The following is a 26,612-nucleotide window of genomic DNA, read 5'->3' on the forward strand; positions in this document are numbered from 1 at the left end:
AAGTTTATTTGTAACCCCAAAATAAATACTTGCTGCACTTTCCTGATCATTCAGAAACAGGTACATGAGCAAAGTGGCAAAAATCTGTAAACACTTGATATACACATTCCCCGCACAAAGTGACGATTTGCCTTGTTTCACCTCTCTCTCATAATTTAAATAAGTGTCCTCTTCAGGGTGTATTTACAGCCATATTTTTTGCATTTAGTGCTTTTTGTTGGTGATCTTGCAGTTCAAAATGGGCCCCCAGCAAAGTGCCAAGTGCTGCCTAGTGTTCCTAAGCACAAGAAACTGTGATGTGCCTTAGGGAGAAAATACATGTGTTTAGACAGGCTTCACTAAAGCAGGAGTTACAGTGCCACTGGCTAAAAGTTCAATGTTAATCTATCAATAATATATATTATGTAAGGGAAACAGAAACACACATTAGACAAGGCTACTATTGATCAGCTCACAGAAGTGCTGTGGCCAGTAGCTCACAGGAACCTAACCCTGTATTTTCTCTAGGGGCAATGATTCATTAATTGCTAATATGAGATTCTCAGACACTTTATAGAACATAACTATGTCAACTATTGTTATGTGTACAGATTCAACATGTAACAACAGGAAAGCCACCAAATTAAAGAGAATTTTCAGAAACAAGAGGATAATTTTCTCCAAACCAAGAAATAATAGTTGAAGGTTCCTGACAGGATAACCACAGAGACGGGTGATGGTGTTATTTCATAGGTCGACAGACCAAAAACACTGGAGTAATACACTGTGGAAAGTCAGAAAATGAGTATTACAATACCATCAACAAAAATCAAGTGGTGGCTCCATGGGCCAATAAGATGATTCAATGGGGTAAGGGAAGAGAATATAACAACCTTTGTTTAGATTTATTACTTTAAAAAATTTTTTATGCTTATTTTATTTTTGAGAGAGAAACACAGAGGTGGGGGAGGGGCAGAGAGAGAGGGAGACAGAATCCAAAGCAGGCTCCCAGCCATCTGCACAGAGCCCGATGTGGGGCTCGAACTTACAAATTGCGAGATTATGACCTGAGCTGAAGTTGGACGCTTAACTGACTGAGCCACCCAGGTGCCCCTACATTTTTTAACCTCATCTTCAAATTCCAATGTGTTTTATAACTTCATAATTATACCCCAATATGTGTACATGATTTACAAATTCTGTTGGCAATGCCTGCTCCAATTCTGCTGATGGTGTACATTACCAAAAAATGTTGGGAGAACAGCACTGTAAAGGATCAGAAATCAGTACTTGAAAAGAAAACAAACTCCAGAGGCACATGCCCCACAGTGAGGGGCAGGCCTGGAGGTTTTCAGGATTCAGACACACGGTGAAGATCTAAGGAAAGGTGGGCTCTACCGCTGCTCTGCCCTCAAGCTGTAATGATCCTCACACAGGACATCCATCCAGACATCAGCTTATGAGAAATTAGTTGGTTGCAGCACTCAATGCATGATCCCATCTAGGAGCCCCTCCTGTTCTAGAAATTTGGCAATGCTATGACACAGAGAAAATACAATATACTAGCTGGTAAATAAAACCAGCTAGTTTTCTGTTGTCTGACACCTAAGGGCTGAGGCATGCCATGACAGAGCAGCAGGCTGTCCGGAGAATACCACTTCCCAGACTGGGAGGAGTCTAGGGAATCCATGAGCTATCTCAAACTGCTAAGTGCTATCTTAAATAGTTAAAGTACATCATATACACATTTAACTGTAAGTGCTCAGCCAAAAAAAAAGGAATAAAGGAAAAAACAACCAGAGCCAGTGCTGTCAATCTGTCTGTTATTCCGCTTAGTGGGGGTGTTCTGTTGCCCAGTAGAACAGTCTCAGTTCCCCAATGTCTCTTACCATGTGAGTGGCTCAGTATGAGGCCAATGTTTGACACAACATATTTTTCATTTATACCACCTAATCCCAAACCAACTACTTCCTCAGATGATAAAGGGAAGCAAGCATATGTTACCACCCTAAAAGAAAAATAAATGCATGACTTACTGAAAATAGAAATCAGCCTCTAAGGAATGACTTCTAAGGGTCTTTCAGAGAGCAGTTTTTGACAATATTCAATTTTCAAGTATATACAACTATAGAACCAAATCTCCAAATAAAGACTCAAGTATAGCCATTATGGTTCAAGGGTTTACTCCTAAACCTATCACTAAGAGGTAGTATAAATTGAAATTTGTTACCATATCCTTTTATAATACTTCGTGTTGATTAAAGTGCTCTCACATCAACCGTGTCATTTAACGTACACAGAAGCCAAGAAAAGACAAGGAACAAGCACTATGGTTTCCAGTTTAGAGATCAAAAGCAATAAAGTAAAGAATAAGAGTTTTTGAGACAGACAATCTGGGTTCAAATCCTAGGTATAGTAGTGGTTTAACTTTTAACCTTAGTTTCCTAACAGTAAAATGTAGACAGTGCACACACCTCCCAGAGTTTCTGAGGATGTCGAGTATACAAGTCACCCGTATACAATACTCAAGTTCATTTCCACAGGAAGTGGGGCTACACGTTCCACTCACCTAATGTGACTAATAAAGTCCAAAGTAGAACAAACACCTCGCAATTCCTACCTGCATCCTCAGAGATTCAAAAAGGATATAATTTAGTCTCTCTTTAAAAGGTGTTCAAAACAAAAGCCAAAACCAAGAAAAAAAGTTCAAAAGATTATCTCTGACATAGTCTGCAAAGTTTTTTTGTACAAGCAAACTTGTGAAATGCCACTCTCTTGAAGACTTATAAAACATGTATGTGTGTACGTACATATGTATGATAGAAAGGCTCGGAGATGTACAATGATAAAACCTAGTTGAATATGTATAGTCTAACATTTCCCAAAAGTGTATTTAATAATGGAATCCTTTTTGCATAATTATTATAATACGCACACAGACTTAATGCTCTTAACATACTTTTGCACTTGATCTTAGCCAAAAGGCTGAGAAGTGATCGATGAACATACTTTTAGAAACACCAGTTTTGATAAAGTAACGTGTAACAAATTAATAATAGGTTATTAGATTATAATAGATCAATAATTATGAATAAAATAATATTAGATTACAGGACACAGAACAAGAAACTATCCTTATAAAATCCTCAAATCATCTTTTGCAGCCTGCCTTGACTTTACCTCTAAATCAGTGTCAAACTTAAAAAAAAAATCTATTTAGGCCATCAAGGCATTTTAACTCTCAGAAAGATGTGAGACTTAGTCTGCCACAAACAAAGATTTCAAGAAGTAGTTCATAATGTCATCTGGCAGAAGACAGGATTGGGGGCGGGGAGAGAGGTGGGAGAGGCACCTATATTTTGCCACAAAATTGATTTGTATGGGGGGTACCTGAGTGGCTCAGCGAGTTAAGCATCCGACTCCCGGTTTCAGCTCAAGCCATGAACTCCAAGTTCGTGGGTTCAAGCCCCACATTGGGCTCTGTGCTGGCAGAACAGAACCTGCTTGGGATTCTCTTTCTCCCTCACTCTCTGCCTCTTGCCTGCTCATTCACAAGCTCTCTCTCTCAAAATAAATAAACATAAAAAAAATTATTTGCATGAAGTATCCTATTCCCTAATCAATTTTCCAAGAATGTTATATATCATGTCACATCACTACCTCTCCTGTGATTACCCTTGGTGGAGATATTAAGCTGTGAACTATAAACCCAAAGATGAGGAATCATCTTTTCTCTGAAAACTCTAAGAAAGCAATGGTTTGTCACAATCAGTAAGAAAAAGAAAATCAACTCCATTATCAGCAGTTGGTCAATCCTGAATATTTCTGCAGAGGCCCCTGATGTGGTTAAAAACTGAGAAAGAAATGTCAACTTAGATTTCTTAGGATCATGTGTTAACACGGTACTGTGATTCTTCTAAAATAATGGTAAATGGTTGTTATATTGGAGTCCTAAAATTTTTACATTTAATTGACTTCAAGAAAAATCATTCTACACAGGTAATTTTCAAAATAAAACTAACTTGGGTGCCTGGGTCGCTCAGTTGGTTGAGTGTGGGACCTCACTGTTTGGCTCAGGTCACGTATGATCTCAAGGTCGTGAGATGACGTCCCGTTTCCAGCTCTGTGCTGAACGTGAAGCCTGCTGAGGATTCCCTCTCCCTCTGCTTCCCTTTCTTTCAAAATAAATAAACATCTTTAAAAAGATTTTTTAATGTTTGAAAGAGAGAGTGAGAGAGTATGAGCAGGTGAGAGGCAGAGACAGAGACACAGAAACCTGTGAAACAGGCTCCCGGCTCTGAGTGTCAGCAGAGCCCGATGAAGGGCTTCAAAGTCAGCCACTTAACCAACTGAGCCACCCAGGTGCCCCAATAAACATTTCAAAATAAAAAATAAATAAAACTAACACAAAAATTTTAAACTCACAAGGTGCCTGGGTCTCTCATTCGTGGGTTCAAGCCTCCCTAGGGCTCTAAGCTGATACATTGGAGCCTGGAGCCTGCTTCAGAGTCTCTCTCCTGTCCCTCCCCTGCTTGTGCTCTCTTTCTCTCAAAATTAAAAACATAAAATAAAATTTTAACTCAGGGTGCCTGGGTGGCTCACTCAGTTAAGTGACTTGACGATTTTGGCTTCTGTGGTGATCTCACGGTTGGTGGAATAGAGCTGGGCTCTGCTGGCAGGATCTGCGCGGACAGCACTGAGCCTGCTGGGACTCTCTCCCTCTCTCTCTGCCCCTTCCCTACACTCTCTCTCTCTCAAAATAAACTTTAAGAAAAAATGTAAAACTCAGACCACTCAGTTTGTTGAAAGATGGGTTTTTTCCCAAGTTGTAAATAACCTATTACTATAGGTAAACCCTTCTGGTTAATGCTTTCATCTTAAATCTCCAGAAACCAAATAAAGGGTAGACTAGGCTCGAAAAATTCTTTTACAAATTTTACTAATATTTGATACTTACTCTGACAAAATAAATGTATTTTTTAAAACTCTGCTAAATGCAGAGCCATACGCTTATGAATTAGGGGTGGACAAGCGTTTGGTGAATAGTGACACCCTAGGAAAAAGGCTTTGGTTAAGGGCTTCAAGTTTCCATGGTTTTCAGAGAAAAATGAACAGAATCTAGATATGTTTGTTCTATAGCTTAATAAATCAGTGCTACATTCCGAAGGGCCTAATCCAATAATTCGAAGCGTGCAGTTAGGCACTAATATTGCAAGACTGGGAAAGGGGCGAAGAATAACCACCATGGCCCAAGGTACCAGGGCTACCTGAAAAGTTACCTCGACACTTTCCGTTTTGAGGGACTAGACGGCTCCAGGACTACTCAACTGCAGCCGCCACCTAGCCAGGCCCAACCTAGAGCCAAGCAGGCGCTCACCTGGCCCGAGGGGGGCACCCACCTCGCCTCTCCCAGTCGGGGCGCAACTGCCCCCCTCCGCCTTTTTCCGCCCCCATCCCCACCCCTTTCCCACCCACCTAACCAAGCACCGGGAATGGCGAGGATGAACAGGGTGCGGTGACGAAAAGATCCCCGCAACCTGCCGCAGCCTTTCTACTTCCTCCCATCCCAGAGCTGTGCAAAACCACACCGTCTCCCCTACGCCTCGTGTCTGTGGTACAAGGTCTGCAGTACTTAAAACAAAAAAATGTTTTTAATTGCTTTTAACCACAAGTCACTTCCCCGCTCCCTTCCGCCCCTCACCTTCACGAAAGCAATCGGGGTTGTGGTACCTTCGATATCTAACAGGATCACAGTGACTTCGGCGGGCACGGAAAGCACGACCATTTCCCTACCGGATGCAACTACCAGAATCGGCCTACTGGTAGGAAGGGCAGAGGGCAGCGCCGGCTGCGCCCCCAGCACCGTCCTGGGCTTCCCACAGCCCCGCAAGAATCTCCCACCCGGCAACCGCGTGCGACCGGAAGCGCGAGGTAAAGGACCACTTCCACGCCGCTAAAGGTGGATCACACGGCCTCACGAGGACCCAGAACTACAGAGCAGCCCAGGGCCGGAGGACGAGACCACGTGGGCAGGGAAAAGGGGCGGCGCTCGCACGGTTCCGAAGGGGCGGGGGAGGTAAAGGCGTCGATGCCGATTGGCCGCCAGAGGGCCTCGAACCCGATCCGTCAAAATGGGCCTCGCGTGGGCGGGAACAAAGAAGCGAACGCGGGAGCCGGGTCCGCGGGCGCGCGCGCGCTCTCCGCAGACTGGTTGAGCAAGCGGGAGAGGCCAGGGGCACGTGCAGACGGGAGCCCCGCGAGTGGCGCGCCGGGGATGTGAGTGCCCCTTGCCCTCTACGGCACCTAGCCCCCTCCCCGCCCACTGCCTCCGCTTTTGCATATTTACAGTAACCTGACCGGGCTCGCGCCCCTCCTCCCGCCCTCAGCCAGCAAAAGAGGCCGTGCCGGGACTGGTTTGCCTGACTGCGTCGGCCCGGGCTCCGGCCGATCGGTTAGGGAGGCCCGCCGCGCCTCCTCCGCCCGCGCGCCTGTGGCGGTAGCGAACGAGGCACCCGCGCCGCGCCGCTGTCCGGAGGGGCCACCGCGTGCCCGCTTCCTGTTCGGCTGGTTCCAGCCAGCTCGAGGACAAAACACGCGTGCGCGCGGCGGAGCGCGCTCGCTGCCTCAGCCGCCGGCGCCGGGCGCAGTCCGCCTTTTTCTGGAGCAACCCGGCCACGGTGCTAGTCGATAACAGCAGCCGCCACCGCAGGAGTCCGCACTGGGGGACCGAGGGCTTTGGAAAAAGGCGGGGTTGACGGCTCTTTACTAGGAGTGGGCTGGACCGGACGCCAGAGACAAAGGCTCTCAAGACCAGAGGGACTGTGGCCCTGCGACGGCGCTGCTCGGGATTTTTGACCCCAGGACTTTTCGCCCCTTCGTTTTTGTCTTCTGACGCGTCTCTCATCTTAAGCCCGCGTCCCCTCACCCGCGACCTCGCTCCTCACCGGGAGGGCCGCGATGGAGGTCCCGCCCCGGCTCTCCCATGTGCCGCCGCCATTGTTCCCCTCCGCTCCCGCTACTTTAGCCTCCCGCAGCCTTTCCCATTGGCGGCCGCGGGCGCCTCGGCAGCTCGCCCCGCTCCTCCCTTCGCTCGCTCCCAGCTCCGCCCGGCAGGGGGCGCGCCGGGCCCAGCGCCACGTCACCGCCCAGCAGCCCTCCCGATTGGCGGGCGGGGCGGCTATAAAGGGAGGGCGCAGGCGGCGCCCGGATCTCTTCCGCCGCCATTTTAAATCTAGCTCCATACAACGCTCCGCCGCCGCTGCTGCCGCGACCCGGACTGCGCGCCAGCATCCCCCGGCCGACAGCTCCGCCACCATGGAGGACATGAACGAGTACAGCAACATAGAGGAATTCGCAGAGGGATCCAAGATCAACGCGAGCAAGAATCAGCAGGATGACGGGTACCGCACGCTTCTCTCTTCCCCCTCCCCCAGCGCGCCGCACGCGCCTTTCATCCCTCGGGAGCCGCGCGCTACCCCGGTTCTTGCCCCGAGTCGATTCCCCGCGTGCCCGCCGGGCCCCACAAGCTTAGAGGAAAAAGGAAAGTAGGAGACGGAGGGGTGACTCCACCGGAGGGTGGGGGGGAAGGGCGGAGGAGTTGGAGGAGGAGGGCGGCGGCGGCGTCTGTGTCCCGAGTGCGCAGGCGCCGCGTGGGGCCCGAGGGGGAGGGGCCGGCCTCGCTGCGCCACATGCTGCAGCTGCTGCCGCCTTTTCATTGTGTCTCTTTTAGGACCCCGCGCAGTTTTCCTTGGGAGAGATACGGAATTACTGGTTTGGGAATCAGTGTGGGGGTGGTAGCTGGATCCCCAGGACGCGTTATGAGTTCTTGAGGTGGAATGTTGCCTTGACAGCTGTGGAAAAGGGTGAACCTGAGTTGTGAGGGATCAGCTTAGGAAGTTGGAGTTTGTAAATCTAAAGTAATCGAACATAACTTTGGTGGTGTCGTTTAAACTTGGTATCATGAAGTATGGTGAGCAAGCTGTTCACTGTGTCGAATAAGCGACCTCGGTGGAATTGGGAGTTTTAGGGTTGGTTTTGTTTAATACTTGAATTGTAGACCAGGGTTTGATTTCTCGTATATACGGTTAAACTTCCCCGTATTTATTTCATAGATAACGTAACTCTGGAACTGAAGTAATCCTGTGAGGTGCTGCTAATCCTTTTTTTAAAAAATAACTTTATTTCTAGTAAAATGTTTATTGGAGGCTTGAGCTGGGATACAAGCAAGAAAGATCTGACTGAATATTTGTCTCGATTTGGGGAAGTTGTAGACTGTACAATAAAAACAGATCCAGTGACTGGAAGATCAAGAGGATTTGGATTTGTGCTTTTCAAAGATGCTGCTAGTGTTGATAAGGTAGGAGCAGGTTTTGCTTTGTGTTCCTTTTGTACTTTTTGCAAATTGTTTGGGGGTTTCGTTGTATATTGTTGTCAGATTAAATAAATTTGTCTTCTAGGTTTTGGAACTGAAAGAACACAAACTGGATGGCAAATTGATAGACCCCAAAAGGGCCAAAGCTTTAAAAGGGAAAGAACCTCCCAAAAAGGTTTTTGTGGGTGGATTAAGCCCAGATACGTCTGAAGAACAAATTAAAGAGTATTTTGGAGCCTTTGGAGAGGTGCGATATATGAGTACATTTATGTGCGTTTATATAAGACTCCCTGGATTTTTACAGGAGAAGATGACATTAACATACCGTTGATGAAGAGATTAATTTAACTGCTTAGGTCCTTTCTAGTCACTACCTTAATTGCTCTTTTCTGTGCTTTGATGAAAACCCATACCGAATTTGTTTTGGCCAAAACACAGGTGCTTTGGTGTGGTCAGTGGTAGGAATTACTAACCAGTGGCATCTGTTGGGTACAAAAGGGTATTAAAGTTTTGTTCTCCTTTCTAAATGGTTCACAGATGAATCTTTGTGGTTTGGGTTGATAAAAAAGTAGGAGTTTCTGTACAGAAGTAATGTGACTAGAGTAACACGTAACACGTATTGAAGCTTGAAAAGGATCTGTGGTGTTCTAAAACCTTTCGGTAGCTTTTATCCTTACTGGATGATCTTGAATGTGCTTCTTGATTTCAGATTGAAAATATTGAACTTCCCATGGATACAAAAACAAATGAAAGAAGAGGATTTTGCTTTATCACATACACAGACGAAGAGCCAGTAAAGAAATTGTTAGAAAGCAGATATCATCAAATTGGTTCTGGGAAGGTAAAGCTATTTTGATTCTATTAAATGAAAATTTTGAGTGTGGGTTTTGTTTCTTTTCAATATATTTTGAGAACAATATTTATTTGGCATTATAGTAAAAATTGTATTTTTTAAAAAATGTGTTTATAGTGTGAAATCAAAGTTGCACAACCCAAAGAGGTCTATAGGCAGCAACAACAACAACAAAAAGGAGGAAGAGGTGCTGCGGCTGGTGGAAGAGGTGGTACTAGGGGTCGTGGACGAGGTGAGACTTAATTCTTTGAAGATGGCTCAGTGGCTTAAGCTGTAAACTGCTAAATGGGAATAAGCCCATAAGAACATAAAGCTAGATTTAAACTGTTCCAACATGAAAAATTCTCAGGTTAATGGGTGGGTTTTTGTAAGTTTGCTGGTTTCACCTCTTCGAAGAATGGCCAATCTGACTGACCAGGCCATTACTAACGAATGGAAAGGTAATACCACTTAATGTGGTTAAGATTATATGGTGCACCATGGCATGATAGGTTTTTTGGGGGCAGAAGTTCTTGTTTTAAAACTAAATGGTCTACCTGTCTTCACCTTGTCCTTATTTTCTCTTTTGTTAAAGTTTATTTATTTTGAAAGAGAGCTCATGTGGGGGAGGAGCACAAAGGGAGAGAGAATCAAAGGCAGGCTCTGCTTGAACCACCAACCTTGAGATCATGACCAGAGCTGAAATCAAATCTGTTGCTTAACCAACTGAGCCCCCCAAGTGCCTCTCTCCTGATTTAGGAAGCTTGATAACTTGGCACAATTGGACTTTCTGCCCCCTTTTATGACAATAATAACTTTATCCTCTCAGATAATATAGATGTCCATTCTGCCTATTTAAGATTTATGGAGTGAGGGACAGGAACACGACATTTTATGTTATGATTGGGGGTCAGAAGTTGTTTCCTAACAATCATTGTGCATTGTTTCAGGTCAGGGCCAAAACTGGAACCAAGGATTTAATAACTATTATGATCAAGGATATGGAAATTACAATAGTGCCTATGGTGGTGATCAAAACTATAGTGGCTATGGCGGCTATGATTATACTGGGTATAACTATGGGAACTATGGATATGGACAGGGATATGCAGACTACAGTGGTAAGAATATTTAACTTAATTTCATAAACCAATGGTATTAAACTCAGTGTTAAAGTGCAGTCCCATTCTGCAATTGTGTGTGGGTTTTCTGTTTTTTAAAGTGTTTGGAGTTTTTGAAGCTTTTGATAGTCATAGGATGGTTACTAACAAAGACTTTGGTTAGAAATGTTCTGGAATATGTGATACACGACTAGTTTATAATAGCTATTTAAAATATATGATTATTTTGATATTTGGCATGCAGAGTATTACACGTTTAATAGTTTTCTAAAGTATTTATAACGAAACCATTTTATAGGAAACATCCTTAACATAATTTTTTTGTGTTTTCAAAATAGGCCAACAGAGCACTTACGGCAAGGCATCTCGAGGGGGTGGCAATCACCAAAACAATTATCAGCCGTACTAAAGGAGAACATTGGAGAAAACAGGTGTGTATAAGAGTACAAGAAACCAGTGGAAATTTCTAATTTAATTTAAAGATCAATAGACAAATGAAAACTAAGTAAAAACAAAATATTATGTAGTCTGTTTTTACTAAATTGTTAATTTTTTAATTGCTTTATGAGCCTGTTTTGCCTAAAGTGTCTATAGATCTTTAACTTTAAAGTCTTATCTCACTTTCTTTAGTATTACAGAAAAACTTAAGAGTTTTTCTGTTTGCTTTGTGTACCAGGTGGTCTAGAGGAATAATTAAACTTTTTTAGAACTATTAACAGGTAAAGTACTGAAATGGGTACAACTTAAGGAAAACAAGAATGTTGTCTTCTAACTCTGACATTATACCTTGTTTGTACCCGCCAGCGGGAACTTCATTGCAGGCCGTGTGTCACCCTGACCACGTCTATCTCTGGGGGTCGCACGTTGCGGGCAGAGCGCAAGGCATACACCAGAAAACGCTGTCCTGTGGTATGGTCTCTTCCAACTTCATGTACCAGCGTAAAGATTAAAGTGGAAAACTTCAGACTTTGGCTTCTTTTTTAATCTTTTTGAAGATTAAGTGTCTAAACTTAACTTAAATGGTTTTTTACAGGAGTTAAAGTACATAAATGCCTTTTTACAGCTTAATCATTTTGGTCTTCTGTTTAGTGTTGTATTTCAATTGTGGAGCCTCATTTTAAGTGTTCATTCTTTAAGATTTAATGCTTGCTTTTTCTTTTTATAGCTAATAGTGAAATCTACAAACCAAAACAAGAACTTTAAAATCTGGGATATAAATTAAAGATCATATGCACACAGCAATTTGTTTTTTTTATAATATGATAAGCTTATTAGGAATTCATGTTTATAAGAGCACTTTTTGGCTTACTAGAGATGCTTCTAGTAGACCTAACTCTAGCACAGTTTAATCTGTGAATATGGGAAGGTTGCTTTCCCTGATTCCTTACCAAATTTAAATTTACTGTCATTTGGGAACTCCAGGGTGAGTGTATTAATTACTCAAACTACATTTTGCGATTGAATATGCATATGATCTTTAATTATTGAAGAAAAGAATAAATTGAGGACTTAAAAACAATTCATGAAAGTGGACCTTTGAAAGCTTTCAGAGTCGCACAAATCTAATTGCTATTTTGTTTTTGTTTTTAGGAGGAGATTGCTAAAGTTAACCCATCTTGCAGGACGACATTGAAGATTGGTCTTCTGTTGATCTAAGATGATTATTTTGTAAAAGACTTTCTAGTGTACAAGACACAACTGTGTCCAACTGTATATAGCCGCCAATTAGTTTCCTTTGTTTTTACTTTGTCTTTTTGCTATCTGTGTTATGACTCAATGTGGATTTGTGTTTATACAAATTTTATTTGTATGATTTCATGTTAAACCTCAAATAAATGCTTCCTTATGTGATTGTTTTTCTGTGTCAGGTACTAAATAGCTCTGTAAAAGTGTAATTTAAAATAAGCAATAATTAAGGCACAGATTATTTTGTAGGGAATATTGGTTTATAGGGAGAAACTGTGGTCCTTTATGAATAGCCAGCTACAGTGTCCCTGTTCCCCATTTTTGTTAGATGTATTCTATGCTATAAGGCTTCATTTCCCTGCTGAGGGTTCCACCACATGTTTAACGTTTCTCTGTGTATTTGAGACCTTGTCATAGTGTTGTTATTAGTGGAAGTTTTCTAGCAGACCGTGAATCTTCTGGATTATATTTTAAAGAAGTGCACCTTTTTAACACCAAGTATGTTGGTAGCTCCTTTTCATAAGTAGAAGCAATTGTGCTTTGTTGCTGTCTCTGAAAAGCCATTGATTATGATGTGTGCTAAGTCAGAATCTGGTCTGTTAGGGCTTTGGCTAATCATAATACCATGACTTTGTTTTCTTGACTAAAACAGATAAACCCAGGGAAACGGCACTGTTAAACTGTGTGTAGGAGCTACAGTTTAAGAGTATCAGATCATTATAAGGATTTTGGCAGATAGGTATGAGGTGGTTAAAATTTGAGCAAAAGGTAGGTGCAGATATTTGAAAATAGTGACTGAGGAAGTCAGTTGTATTCTATTGGTATTGTCATAGCAAGCACCAAACTGAATGTTTTCTTTTGGGGTGTTTTTAGGAAGCAATATTGGGTGTTAACTGTTAATGTGATGTGAGTTCTTAGAAAAGTCATGCTAGTAGATTTCATTTTTAATGCATTAGTGCATGAGCTGCGTAGTTAAGCATCCCATATTCAGGCATAGGAAGGAGTAGTGAGGAAAAATATAAATTTTATGTATGACAATGCAAATCTAAAGTGACCCAAGTCATTACAACAGATTTTCCTGGTGAATCAAAAAGTTTTAGCTTCTAGACTGGAGAATTTCCTGGGTAAATTTAAGGTTTGAATTTTACATTCAGTGTAGTTGAATTTAAGGGGTTTTTTTTACATTTTGTGTGTGTGTGTGTGTGTGTGTGTGTGTGTGTGGTTCTACATTAGCCTTGAGGATTGGCATACATGTTCATATGCGCGGAGTAGTTGACCTCACCTTTAACAAAATGTAAATTTTTTATGCTGATGAACCTGCCTTTTATTTGGTGCCTGCAACTTTGTTTAATGATGTTTGTACTTGCTGGCTATCAAGTTACAATTCACTTGGCCTCGATTTGCTCCTGTTTTGCTATTTGACCTTAAATCTAGGCCGAGTACCAATGTTGGTTATTGCAAGGGACTGTTTATTCTTTCAACATGCAACCTTAGGGAATAAGGGAGGTAATTCATTTTAAGTTATGTTGTCAAAGTCTGTAGGTGCAGTGTCTAGGGCAGTGAATCCTGTTAAGTTCAAATTTATGATTAGGTGACAAGTTGACATTGAGATTGTCCTTTCCCTGGTCAAAAATGAATAAAGGCTTTTTAAACAAAATCCAAACTCTTCAATCAAGTCTTGATATATATGGCTTTGAAGAAATACACTTCATCTAGAGATTATTGTGTGAGATTTACAAAAAAACAGTGCACTTTGTCCCCCCCCCCCCCCAGGAGGCTTTGGACTCTTAATTCAGAATTTAGGCTCTATAAATGAAATATGTAAATTTTAAATAAGCCGAGAAAAGTGCTCTAGGCACTTAAGTATGCCATCTGAACAGTTTTGACCAAGTTGTGTGTGGTGTTCCTTATTCTAATAGAAACTTGATTTTATTAGTGTGTAGTTTGAGTTACATTTATATAATTAGGGATATTAAGAATTTGACACTTCACTGCTTTTTATAAACTAGGATAAAATATAGTGCTGTCCTAGGGATTACAGGAAAATGAACGTTCTGAAGACTTGATTTGTATTTATGTGGCAGTTTGATCCCTGGTTTTATTTTAGCAGTCATTTAAGAAGTTTACCCCCTTGGGTTTCCTGTCTGGCTTAGAGGAGCATGCATGTAGATCCCAGGGATGTAAGTTTAAGTGCCACGGTGGATGTAGAGAAAACTTAAAATCCTTTTTAAAAAAGAGAGGTGTACCCCCATTTGAGGGGAGGTCTATTAGTTATCAAAGGGTGTTGGGAGTAACTTGTAAGATTTTGTGTTATTCTAAGTTTGTTTTGAGAGGGGAAGAGTCCCACAAGCCATGAGATCATGACCTGAACCAAAATCCAGAGTCAGGCGCTCAACCCGACTAAGCCATCCAGGTGCCTGGAGTTACGGTTTTAGAAAGGATCGTCAGTATAATTTCTGATTTACTTAGAAACTAAAAGTGTTAAATATTTTTAACATTGATATTTCAACATTTTAACAATGATTAAGGTTTGAGTTTATTAAAGGCCAACACGAATTAGAAATATGTAAGAAATGGTATCTTGGGGTGCTTGGGTGGCTCTGTTGGTTAAGCTGCCTACTCAATTTCAGCTCAGGACATGATGTCATGGTTTGTGAGATCTAGTCCTTTAATGGCTCTGTGCTGACTGTATAGCCTGCTTGAGATTCTCTCCCTCCCTCTGTCTGCCCCTCCCCTGTTACGTGCTTTCTCTCTCTAATTTAAAAACAAAACGACTATCCTGCAGATTAGTTTCCTTAACGCTGTTCCAGTGGCTGGAGATTCCTTTTGAGAATCTGACCAAAAATGAATTCTCTTCTGACAGAAATATGCCTATCCATACATAAATATTTTAAGGTTGGTTTCAGAGAAATTGTATCTTTGAAAGCTATCTCCTTTAAAAGGCTCTTGCAGTTGGTGACTTTTATGGTAACTGACCGAAATTTACTGAATTTGCTATCATTGATGAGGTTGCATGAAGGGGTTTCTTCAGATGTTCTCTAGTTGGGTATTTGTGTCTTGTCGACACTTAATGTAGGGTGGTCAACACTTAGTTACCAACCCCACAAAAGGCTCTATGCAAAATTTTTATTAATCCCCTGATTTTAAAATTGTAGAAGTTAGCTAACTAAAAATATCAACTCACGTGCACCTGAGTATCTCATTTGAGTGTCCCAATTCTTGGTTTGGGCTCAAGTCAAGATTTCACAGTTAGTTCAAGCCCTGTGTGGGGCTCTGGGCTGACAGTACAAAGACTGCTTGGAATTTGCCCACACTCTGCCTGCCTCTTCTCTACTTGTGTGTGCATGCACGTTCTCTCAAAATAAAACTTTAAAGAAAACACTACATTTTGGAATCTTAGATTTCCATCCCTTTATGCATGTGAGTCTGATTTTGAACAGGAGCTTTTGCCTGAAAACATTAAGATAGGTCAGCAGTCTTTAATACAGTTTGTAAGTACTGAGATCTTCTCTAGGAAAGTAAGATTTCAGTACAATTGATTGATTCTTTTTCCTCTGATAACACTGGAGCCTTTAAAACCTGTAGCAAACTCCTCGTTCCCATGAGGGATCTGTCCAATGGGATTGACTGATTATTTAGGTTGTCTCTTGAATCATGAGACATTTGGGACATAAGTTTCTCAAACCATATAACCAGAGGGATGAAAGAATGATGTAGTAATGGGGGTTAAGTGGTACTTTAGGGCAGTTCCAACATTTTCATTATCAGGACAGCTTTTTAAAATAATATCTTACATGGTCTGTAAGTTTTGAATAGCTGTTGTTATCAAGTATGTTCTTCTCATGTGATACATTTTTTAAATACTTAAAGAGTGTATGCACAAGCTGGGGAGGGGCAGAGAGAGAATTCCAGGTAGGCTCTGTGTGCTCAGGGCAGAGCCAGAGCCTGATGCAGGACTCGATCCCATGAACTTGTAAAATCATGACCTGAGTCAAAATCAAAAGTCAGATGCTTAACTGACTGGGCCAATCAGAATTTCCATAGTGTGGTAATCAGCATCATACCACCAAGTGTAATGCCAGCCAAAATCAAAGAGACAATATTTTCATTAGCTTGTGCAGATTTTTAAAAATATGTGATTTGTACCAGACTTTTAAAATATTAAAAATAGGTCTCAGAATTTTCATTACTATTTTCTAGGACTTTAGCACTGCACTTGCCATATCATTGGAAATAAGGAAAAAGAAAAGTCATTTTCAAGTATGCATTACTTTATATTCTGGGGGGGAAAGCGACTTTAAAATACATGTATGGATACAATTCACATTCTTTTAACTTATGCATTTGAATGACTGCATCAGAAACAGACCCCCCAATTTTATTTTTTATATCATTTAATATCTATATTCTGGGGCACCTGGGTGACTCAGTCGGCTAAGCGTCCGACTTCGGCTCAGGTCATGATCTCACCATCTGTGAGTTTTAGCACCACGTCAGACTCTGTGCCAACAGCTCAAAGCTTGGAGCCTGCTTCAGATTCTGTCTCCCTCTCTCTCTTTACCCCTTCCCCGCTCGTGCTCTGTCTCTCTCAAAAATAAAAACAAAAATTTTAAATATACTTCTATGTTTTTCATATATTTATTCTTTAGTTATAATCCATGTAAAACATAGAACTTAGAGCCTGTCAAAACTGAGAATAACTTCACCCTGGCCTAGGTCTTAACCTTATTCTTTTAATTAAAGTTATGTTAATTGCTATTAGCATGAATGTTTTAGAATACAAAGATAACACACATCAACAAAAGGGTTAGTTTGTTTTTTTCTGTTCCCCAACCAACACAGGAATGTTCAGGCACACCATATCACTTCCAGTTCTCTGCTGACAATAGGATTCTTTTCCTTCTTTTTTTAATCATGAACCCTAAGAGAGGAGGGTCTTGGTGTTAGTGGCAGGTACAGAGATTTACCACTGACCCATTGCCAAGATCCACAGTACTACTAGGTTAGTGTTATTGTTTAATCTAAATCTTTCTACTTAAATTCTGCTGGGTATAAATATTTGCCCCTTGATAAAATCATTCCTCTCCATTTAGAGACACCAGGGGACAAATTTCTCATCTCTGCCTTTATTTTTTTAATACATTTTTTATAGTTTATTTTTGGGACAGAGAGACAGAGTACAAGTGGGGGAGGGGCAGAGAGGGAGACACAGAACCTGAACCAGGCTCCAGGCTCTGAGCTGTCAGCACAGAACCTGACACGGGGTCGAACCACGAACCGTGAGATCATGACCTGAGCCAAAGTCAGACCCTTAACTGACTGAGCCACCAAGGTGCCCCTCTTCTCCGCCTTTAATAGAATCAATCAGATACTCTTAACTAGGAAATACATAGGCATTAATTACTATTGGCAATTCTGTAAAAGTTATGCAAATTCTTAGTATAACTTAAGAACAATGGTCATAACTACATTTGTTGCCATAAGAAAAGAAAAAGCGGGGCGCCTGGGTGGCCTAGTCGGTTAAGCGTCCGACTTTCGCTTGGGTCATGATCTCGCGGTTCGTGGGTTCGAGCCCCGCGTTGGGCTCTGTGCTGACTGCCAGCTCAGAGCCTGGAGCCTGTTTCAGTCTGTGACTCCCTCTCTCTCTGACCCTCCCCTGCTCACGCTGTCTCTCTCTCTCTCCTAGAAATAAATAAAATTTAAAAAAAAAAAACATTAAAAAAAAAAAAAGAAAGGAAAAAGCATTGTATGAAGATGTCAAGGGTTCTTAAAATTATTCCATAAAGTGCTCCTAAGATCATATTCTGCTTTTGTATTTAGCAGTACATGTTCACATTTCCACGCATTAGCATATTCCTGCATATAGGGTAAGAATATGTACTCGGGTACATCTATAACTATTAGAATTATCGGACATAATATTTTAAAAAGTATTCCATACTTATGTTTTCAGCAACTATGGCCCAAGTAATTCAAACCAATTCTATGGAAGACCAGCAGGATGAAGCATATTTTTAAATATCCTTAGAAGAGCTAAAAGGGGGGCGCCTGGGTGGCTTAGTCGGTTGGGCGTCCGACTTTCGCTTAGGTCATGATCTCGCGGTTCGTGGGTTCGAGCCCCACGTCGGGCTCTGTGCTGACTGCCAGCTCAGAGCCTGGAGCCTGTTTCAGTCTGTGACTCCCTCTCTCTCTGACCCCCCCCTGTTCACGCTGTCTCTCTCTCTCTCCTAGAAATAAATAAAAAAACATTTAAAAAAAAAAAAAAGAGCTAAAAGGATCATGAATAATTCACCTGTCTAAAATCTAATCTAAGAGAATGTTAAAACCAGGAGAGTAAGTTTAGCACTCAAAGTTATGTTTGATGGCCTTATCAAAGGGCACAGAAGTCAAAAGCCTAGGGCACCCCTAAGTGGAGACTCTGATACTCCAATTATTCCATTAAACTAAAGGCTTACAAAAGACCAGAGAACCCAGTTTCCTTACCTGGACAGTTAAGGGAACCTTAATCTCAGAATTTAGATTAAGATCTAGTCAGGTAAGGGGCCTCAAGTGCTTGGAAAAGCAAATGAAAATAATTTCTTCATCCTTTATTTCTGATTGTTTCTATGAATGTTTTTTCAAACGTGATAACCAATACATAATAAAGTCCACCATGAGTGAGAATCAACACAATGAACAAATCCAGCAGACGTTATGCCCCCATGCTTTATTACACTGAAATAAAATATAAGCTTGAAAATATCTCCAAAGAAGAGGAAGCTAATAAAGCCACATAGTAGGGGCGCCTGGGTGGTTCAGTTGGTTGAGTTTCCAACTCTCAATTTTGGCTCAGGTCATGATCCCTTGGTTATAGGGTCAAGCCCGGTGTTGGCTCCATACTTAGCATGGGGTCTGCTAGGGATTCTGTCTCCCTTCCCATGGCCCTGTCCCCCACTTGTGCTTGTTTGTCTCTAAAATTAAAACTTTTTAAAATTTTTGTTTTTTTAAAAAGCAATAGTAGATCTGATAACTAAACAAAACTTATACAAGTAAAACAATACAGTAAATGAAATTAAAAACCAAAGATGGATGTGTCTGAAAACAAGAGTAGTTGTAACTTAAAAATTAGGAAACTGAAGGATAGATGAGAAGAAACTATCTAAAATGTAGCATAGAAAGACAAAAACACGAAAATTGCCATGGAGAACCAGTGACATAAAGGACAGCAGCCAGCTGAAAAGGTGAGCAAGTGCACGGGGGAGGGATGGGAGAGAAGTGCCAGGGTCCTCCTGCAGGGAGGGGGAGCCCCACCCCCCCAGGAGCCCCACCCCCCCCAAAAGAAAAAGAGACAGAATAAGGCAATATATGAAGAGAAAATGGCTGAAGTTTTTCCAGAAGTGATGAAAGAAAATCTACAGATTCAATATACCAACAAATTGCAGGTAGGAAAAATACAGTGAAACCTGTACAGAGCTACGTCTTGGTGAAACCAAAATATTTAACAACAAAGAGAAAAACCTCCAAAGCAGCTAAATCTAGATCCAACCACCAGTAAGCAGGAAATACAAGAAATAAAGGCACATGTTAAATTACCATGAGAATGCAGCCATGTAAATCTAGAATATGGAAAATTAAATGGTTAGAATGTTCCATTTCTTCAATAAATAAGTGACATGAAAAAAAGTGTAGAGTGAGATTAAAGAAGATTAAAGAAGATGTATGGAAAGCAAGATTATTATGGCAAGCAAACATTTGATGTACAAAATCATTATGCCTTAATTATGACATTGTATGGATTATATGGAAAATGAAGACAACTTTCCCATGTCTGGAGAATTTTCATCATAGGAGGCCTGGCAACAAGAAAAGAGTAACACTCAAAAAAAATTTTTTTTAAGATTTTGGGGGGGGGGGGCGCCTGCCTGGGTAGCTCAGTTGGTTAAGCATCCAACTTCAGCTCAGGTCATGATCTCACAGTATGTGAGTTCCAGCCCCATGTCAGGCTCTGTGCTGATGGCTCAGAGTCTGGATCCTGTTTCAGATTCTGTGTCTCCCTCTAACTCTGCCCTTCCCCTACTCATGCTCTCTCTCTCTCTCTCTCTCTCTCTCTCTCTCTCTCAAAAATAAATAAACATTAAAAAATAATTTTAAAAAAAGGAATTTTGGTTAGCTGGTTGGTTGGTTTATTTTGAGAGAGAGGGAGAGAATCTGAAGCAGATTCCATGCTATAAGCACAGAGCCAGAGGTGGGGCTTGACCTCATGAATTGTGAGATCATGACCTGATCTGAAATCAAGAGTCAGATACTTAAGTGACTGAACCTCCCAGACACTCCTAAAATATAAATTTAATAATCACTTTCCCAGGGTCACAGCCAGAGCACAGGTTTCTGACTTATCAATCAAAATCCTCCTACATTAGACTTGGAGACAGGAGCTAGTGAATCAAATTGATTTAGTGGAGTCAATGCTAGGACAGGTGGCAGCCATGGTTGCAGGTACTTTCTAAAAGGAGCTACTTTCCTAAAGGTTCTAGCGGCAGCACCTGTGTGCAACAGCAACAGAAACAGAGGCATCCGTATGGAGCCAATTCTCTAGTGTGATTTAGAAATTGTTCCTGGTTGAGAGTTTCCAAGTGTGGCTTTCCAACTCTCCTAGAAGGTGTGAGGTACTAAAATGGTCATTATCAAATTATTAAATGTATTAAATAGTCAGTATTAACTTTATATATATGTATATATGGAGTAGATATACAACAGACATTAATTAATCAGAAGCACTTACGGAACAGCAGAGTGAGGACATCCAAAATTTCATTTCACTATTAAAAACAACGAGGGCAGTGGCAAAAAAAAAAAAAACTATCAAACTCGACTTTTTTTAGGTCTCTGGAAATAGTCTTGCAAAAATCCAAGGATCTATTTTTTGTAATGACTGAATCTCAGAACAGATTGCTTTATGATGTTGTAAGTCCCCTTTAAGGAAATACAATGTACAATTGTATACCAACAAATTAGTTACCTAGATGAAATGAACACATTCCTAGAAAGCCAAGAACTACTGAAACTATATAAAAAGAAATAGAAAAATTGAACAAGAGATTGAATTAATAATTTTTCTAAAACTTTCTATGAAGAGGGGTGCCTGGCTGCCATGCTCTCAGTTGGTGGAGCATGTAACTCTTGATCTTGGGGTTGTAAGTTCAAGCCCCACACTGAGTGTAAAGATTATTTTAAAATTAAAAACAAATTAAAGATTTTTTTAGGTTTATTTATTCTGAGAGAGAGCACATGAGCAGGGGATGGGCAGAGAAAGGAGAGAGAGAGAATCCAAGCAGGCTTCCCGCTGTCAGTGTGGATCACAACACAGGGTTTGACCCCACAAACCATGAGATCCCATGAATCATGATCTGAGCTGAAATTAAGAGTCAGACACTTAACCAACTGAGCCACCCAGGTTCCCTCAAATAAAGATTTTTTAATATAAAAAGTACAAAGTTAAAAAATAAAAATATTAAATTAAAAAAAAAAACTTTCTATGAAGAACACAAAGCTCCACTGGTGAATTTTACCAAAACAGTTTAAAGAGTTAACAGCCAGCTCCCCCCAAAAAAAGAATTAACACCAATCCTTCATGAACTCTTCCAAACAACAAGAGAGAATACTTCCTGACTTATTCTATGAAGGCAGTAGTGATATCAAAACCTGACAAAGATATAACAAGAACGCTACAGATTAATATCCCTTATGGATATTTACACACTTAAACTCTAAAAAAAAAATTCTAGGAATACTAGAAAAATTCTAGGAAAAAGAATCCAGCAACATATAAAAAGAATTACACACTATGAACAAATGGAATCTATCCCAGGAATGCAAGATTGGTTTAACATTTAAAAACTCAATGCCACATAACATACCATATTAATATACTATAATATATATAATAATATAATATATAATATAATATGATAACCTCAATAGTTGCAAAAAAGCATTTGACAAAATCCAGTGCCCTTCTATGATAAAAAAAATTCAACAAACTAGGAATACAAAGTGTTATGAACTAAATTGTGTTCCCTTGCTAAAATTCATATGTTGAGGCCCTAACCCCCAAATGTATTTGGAAATAGTACCTTGAAGAAGGCAACTAAATGGGGCGCCTGGGTGGCTCAGTTGGTTAAGTGTCCGACTTTGGCTCAGGGCATGATCTCACAGTTCATGAGTTCAGCCCCACATCGGGCTCTGTGCTGACCGCTCAGAACCTGAAGCCTGCTTCAGATTCTGTGTCTCCCTCTCTCTGCGCCTCCCCTGCTCACGCTCTGTCTCTCTCAAAAATAAATAAACATTTAAAAAAAAGAAAAAGGAAGCAACTAAGGTTAAATTAAGTCATAACGATAGGATCCTAATCTGGTAGACCTGGTATCCTTATGTGAAAAGGAACAAACACCTGAGATCAATCTCTTCCTTAATACACAGACACAGAAAAGGCCATGCTGGGACATAGCAAGAAGGAGGACACATATAAGCTAGTAAAAAATGCCTCACCAGAATTCAACACTGCTAGCATCTTGATCTTGGACTTATACCCTCCAGAACTGTGAGAAAACAAACACCTATTGTTTAAATCACCCAGTTTTCAATATTTTGTTATGGCAGTGTGAGCAGATATATAAAAGGGAATTTTCTCAACCTGGTAGGAACTGTCTAGACAACCCCACAGCTAACATTATGCTTAAGAAAGACTGAATGCAAAACAGAAAACAAAAGCAAAAAGACTGAATGCTTTCTCCCTAACATGAGGAACCACACAAGGATGTCAATTTTGCTTCTATTGTACAGAAGTTTCTAACCAAACTGGTTGGGCAAGATTGAAAAATAAAAGGAGTCCAGATTGAAAAAGAAGTAAAACAATCTCTATTTGCAGAGATCTACATCATCTTGTATGTAGAAAAATTCTAAACACTCCACAAAATATTAGAAGTAATAAATGAGCTCAGCAAGATTGCAGGGTACAAGACAAATACACAAAAATCAGCTTTATTTCTATACATTAGCAATGAACAACACAAAAGTGAAATTAAGAAAACAACTATTTTTATAATAGCATCTAAAAGAGTGAAATGCTTAGGAATATATTTAACAAAATAAGTGTAAGACTTGAAAATAGCTAACTATAAAATATTGTTGAAAGAAATGAAACAAGCCATTGATAAATGGAAATCCTGTGCTCATGGGTTGGGCTTAATATTGTTAAAATGACACTATTCCCCAACTTGATCTATAGATTCAATGAAATCACTATCAAAACCTCAGCTGGATATTCTGCAGATATTGACAAGCTAACCTTAAAATTCTTACAGAAATTTAAATGACCCAGAAGAGCCAAACAATCTTGGGGTAAAAAAGAACAAAGTAGGAGGACTCACCCTGATGTCAAAACTTCCTTCAAACACATCCTACTATATTGATCAAGACAGTGTTATACTGGGATAAAGATAGACATATAAATCAATGAGATAGAGTCAAGGGTCCAAAATTAATCATTATATTTATGATTAATTGAATTTTGACAATGTTACCAACACAATTCAATGGAGGAAGAATAGTATTTTAAACAAACATTATTGGAGCGCCTGGGTGGCTCAGTGGGTTAAGCGTACAACTTCACCTCAGGTTATGATCTCAAGGCTCACAAGTTTGAGCCCTGTGTTGGGATCTGTGTTGACAGCTCAGAGCCTGCAGCCTGCTTGGGATTCTGTGTCTCCCTCTCTCTCTGCCCCTCCCCTGCTCATTCTCTGTCTTTCTCTCTCTCTCTCAAAAGTAAATAAAACATTTTTAAAAACTCAAGCAAACAGTATTGGGGCAATTTGATATCAACATGCAAAAAAAAATGCATTTGGACCTGTACCTCATAACATATACACACATTAACTGTAAATAAATATCTAAATATAATAGCTAAAACTACAATATTCTTAGAAGAAAATGTAGAGGCATAGGAGTAAATCTTTGTGTTTAGGCAACACTTTCCAAAAGAAAAAATGCAAAAGGAAAAATAGATTTATTGGATTTCATCAAAATTAAAAACTTTTGTGCTTTGAAGTTTTTAAAGCATCGAGTAAGTAAAAAGGCAACACATAGAATAGAACATATTGTAAAATATATATGTGATAAAAGGCTTGTACCTAGAACATACAACTCAGGAAAAAAAAACCCCGAATAACCCAATATTTAAACGTGCAAAAAAATCCAAATAGACATTTCTCTAGAGAAGATATGCAAATGGTCAAAAAGTACATGAAAAGATATTGAACATCATTAGTCATTAGGGAAACGCAAATATTAAAACCACAATGAGATACTGCTTCACACACACTAGGATAACTAAATCAAAAAGACAAAAAATAAGTTTTGGTGAGAATATGGGGAAATTAGAACCCTCATATATTATTGGAGCAATTTTAGAAAACAATGTAACATTTCCTCAAAAAGTTGCATGTAGAGTTATCATAGGACTCAGCAATTTCATTCTTAAATTTATACCCCCAAAAATGTAAACATGTCCACACAAAAACTTACACTTAAGTATTCATGGTAACATTATCCATAATAGCCAAAAGTGGAAACAATCCAAATGTTCATCAATTGATGAATAGATAAACAAAGTGTGGTATATCTATATGATAGAATATTACTTGGCTGTAAATATAATAAAGCACATCATGGATGAAACTTGAAAACATCATGCTAAGCGAAAGTAGCTGGACACAAAACATCACATATTATGTGATTCCATTTAAGTGAAATGTCCAAAATATGTAAGTCCATAAAGACCAAAAATAGGTTAACATTTGCCCAAGGGCTAGAAGAAGATGTGGGGAATGGCTGCTATTGTGTATGGGATTTTTTGGGGGTGAAGAAAAAGTTGTAAAGTGGTATTGGCTGCATAACTCTGTGAACATACTGCAAAGCATTAAGTTGTACACTTAAAAGATGAATTTTTTAACTATATGAGTTTGTCCTTCAAGACAAATCCATCCAATACAAATTATATGCCTCTATTTGAAACAGATTTTAACTATCAACGATGACAAGACAGTTGTAAAACATATTAAGTTAAAATATAGACATCACAGTAGTACATAGTTATTTTTTTTAATATTTTTATTTATTTCTAGGAGAGAGAGAGAGAGAGACAGCGTGAGCACGGGAGGGTCAGAGAGAGAGGGAGTCACAGACTGAAACAGGCTCCAAGCTCTGAGCTGGCAGTCAGCACAGAGCCCGACGCGGGGCTCGAACCCACTACCGCGAGATCATGACCTAAGCGAAAGTCGGACGCTTAACCAACTAAGCCACCCAGGTGCCCCTACATAGTTATTTTTTAAAGTAAGTTCTTACCTGTTAGAGATACATACAAAAAACATTTATGCTAACATGGTATGGTATATGGTATTTACAGCATAAAAAAAAAACCATAGAAAAACAAGATGGAAATAACACTGATAATTTTTTTAAATGGGTGATAGGTACATGTGTCCTTTATATGATTATTTCCAGTCTAGTGTATTCTTGGAAATTTCCTTTAAAAACGTGAAAAATAACAAATAAGATAGTAAAATAACAAGCAACTGGGGAGAGAAGTATTATTTCCCACGGAGCAACAGTAAGGCTTATAGCTGACTTCCGAGTAGAAAATATGGAAGCCAGTCAACAGTGGAATGTTATATTCACTATGCTGAAATAGACTAACTGTGAGCAAGAATTCACTATCAGCCAAAACCATTTAAAAAATAATAGGAAAAAAAAAAATATCTGAAAAAAAAAAAAAAAAAAAAAGAACACTTCACCATGAGTAAGTTTTTACTAAAGGAAATGTTAAAGCCTAAATAAATACAGAAATTAAGTGAATCCCAGAGAAAAGTCCTGAGATACAGAAAGAAATTTTAAAAAGTTAGTGTGTATGTGGAGAAATGTAAGTGAATGTTCACTATGAAAAACTAGGGGCAGCTGGGTGGCTCACTCAGCTAAGCATCCAACTTCAGTTTCATGACTTCAGGTCATAATCTCATAGCTTGTGGTCTCGAGCCCTGCCTTGGGCTCAGTGCTGATAACTTAGAGCCTGGAGCCTGTTTCAGATTCTGTGTCTCCCTCTCTCTCTGCCCCTCCCCTGCTCACACTCTGTCTCCCTCTCTCTCTGTCAAAAATAAATAAACGTTTAAAAAAAATTTTAAGAAAAATAAATGTTCATAAAGAAGTATGTGTTCTTGTATATATTCCACCATTTTTATAAAATAATGGTTAAAATGTGGGGTTTTCAGAATTCAATTGTTATGAAGAAGGCTATAAATAACTTTGAGTAATATTTTTTATTCCTTTGGATTCAAGTAATTCTTGGACATTTCTCAAAGTAGTGTAATTGTATATCTATTGTGCTCTCCAAAAAGACTGAATAATCTACAGGGCTATTTATAACATTTTTGTACTAATTCACTTTATTCTTGTGTGTGTGTGTAAAGACATAGATCTTTACTTTTTTTTCAAGTTTAAGAGAGATGTAATGTTAGCTTAAGCTCTTTTAGTTTGCTTTCGTTATATTTTAATATGACTGAACTAATTAGTTCCTAAAATGCAAAAGAAATTTTAT

The 26,612-nt window shown here is 39.9% G+C and overlaps 2 protein-coding genes across 4 annotated transcripts in view; one reads left to right on the forward strand and one right to left on the reverse strand.

The window, feature by feature from the left end:
- The window catches only part of ENOPH1 (enolase-phosphatase 1), a 33,264-nt gene extending 27,263 nt beyond the window's left edge, over nucleotides 1-6,001 (reverse strand). The window contains exon 1 of the mRNA XM_039253962.1: nucleotides 5,681-6,001. Within this exon, the coding sequence (XP_039109893.1) occupies nucleotides 5,681-5,764 (84 nt within the window). The 5' untranslated portion in view covers nucleotides 5,765-6,001. The remainder of the gene's footprint in view (nucleotides 1-5,680) is intronic.
- A 547-nt stretch (nucleotides 6,002-6,548) lies between these two features.
- Nucleotides 6,549-13,646, forward strand: HNRNPDL (heterogeneous nuclear ribonucleoprotein D like). Of its 3 annotated transcripts, none has more exons than XM_039253959.1 (8): nucleotides 6,585-7,379; nucleotides 8,167-8,335; nucleotides 8,436-8,597; nucleotides 9,060-9,191; nucleotides 9,321-9,435; nucleotides 10,133-10,303; nucleotides 10,642-10,734; nucleotides 11,108-13,646. In XM_039253959.1, the coding sequence occupies exons 1-7, from the start codon at nucleotides 6,937-6,939 to the stop codon at nucleotides 10,710-10,712; spliced, it is 1,263 nt and encodes a 420-aa protein (XP_039109890.1). In that variant the 5' UTR covers nucleotides 6,585-6,936; the 3' UTR covers nucleotides 10,713-10,734; nucleotides 11,108-13,646. The 3 variants fall into 3 exon arrangements, with proteins under 3 accessions (XP_039109892.1, XP_039109890.1, XP_039109891.1); XM_039253960.1 differs by having other exon boundaries at nucleotides 11,894-13,646; XM_039253961.1 differs by lacking the exon at nucleotides 10,133-10,303 and having other exon boundaries at nucleotides 6,549-7,379.
- Nucleotides 13,647-26,612: the final 12,966 nt, after the last annotated feature.

Source organism: Hyaena hyaena, unplaced genomic scaffold (genome assembly GCF_003009895.1).
Source record: "Hyaena hyaena isolate Hyena2069 unplaced genomic scaffold, ASM300989v1 scaffold_469, whole genome shotgun sequence".
Lineage (NCBI taxonomy): Eukaryota > Metazoa > Chordata > Mammalia > Carnivora > Hyaenidae > Hyaena > Hyaena hyaena.

Bases quoted from the DNA above. Each gene is read 5' to 3' on its own strand.
- HNRNPDL (XM_039253959.1), top strand. From the start codon at position 6,937: ATGGAGGTCCCGCCCCGGCTCTCCCATGTGCCGCCGCCATTGTTCCCC. The intron at 9,436-10,132 runs GTGAGACTTAAT...GCATTGTTTCAG, and splicing joins TACTAGGGGTCGTGGACGAG to GTCAGGGCCAAAACTGGAAC. The intron at 10,304-10,641 runs GTAAGAATATTT...TTTTCAAAATAG, and splicing joins GGGATATGCAGACTACAGTG to GCCAACAGAGCACTTACGGC.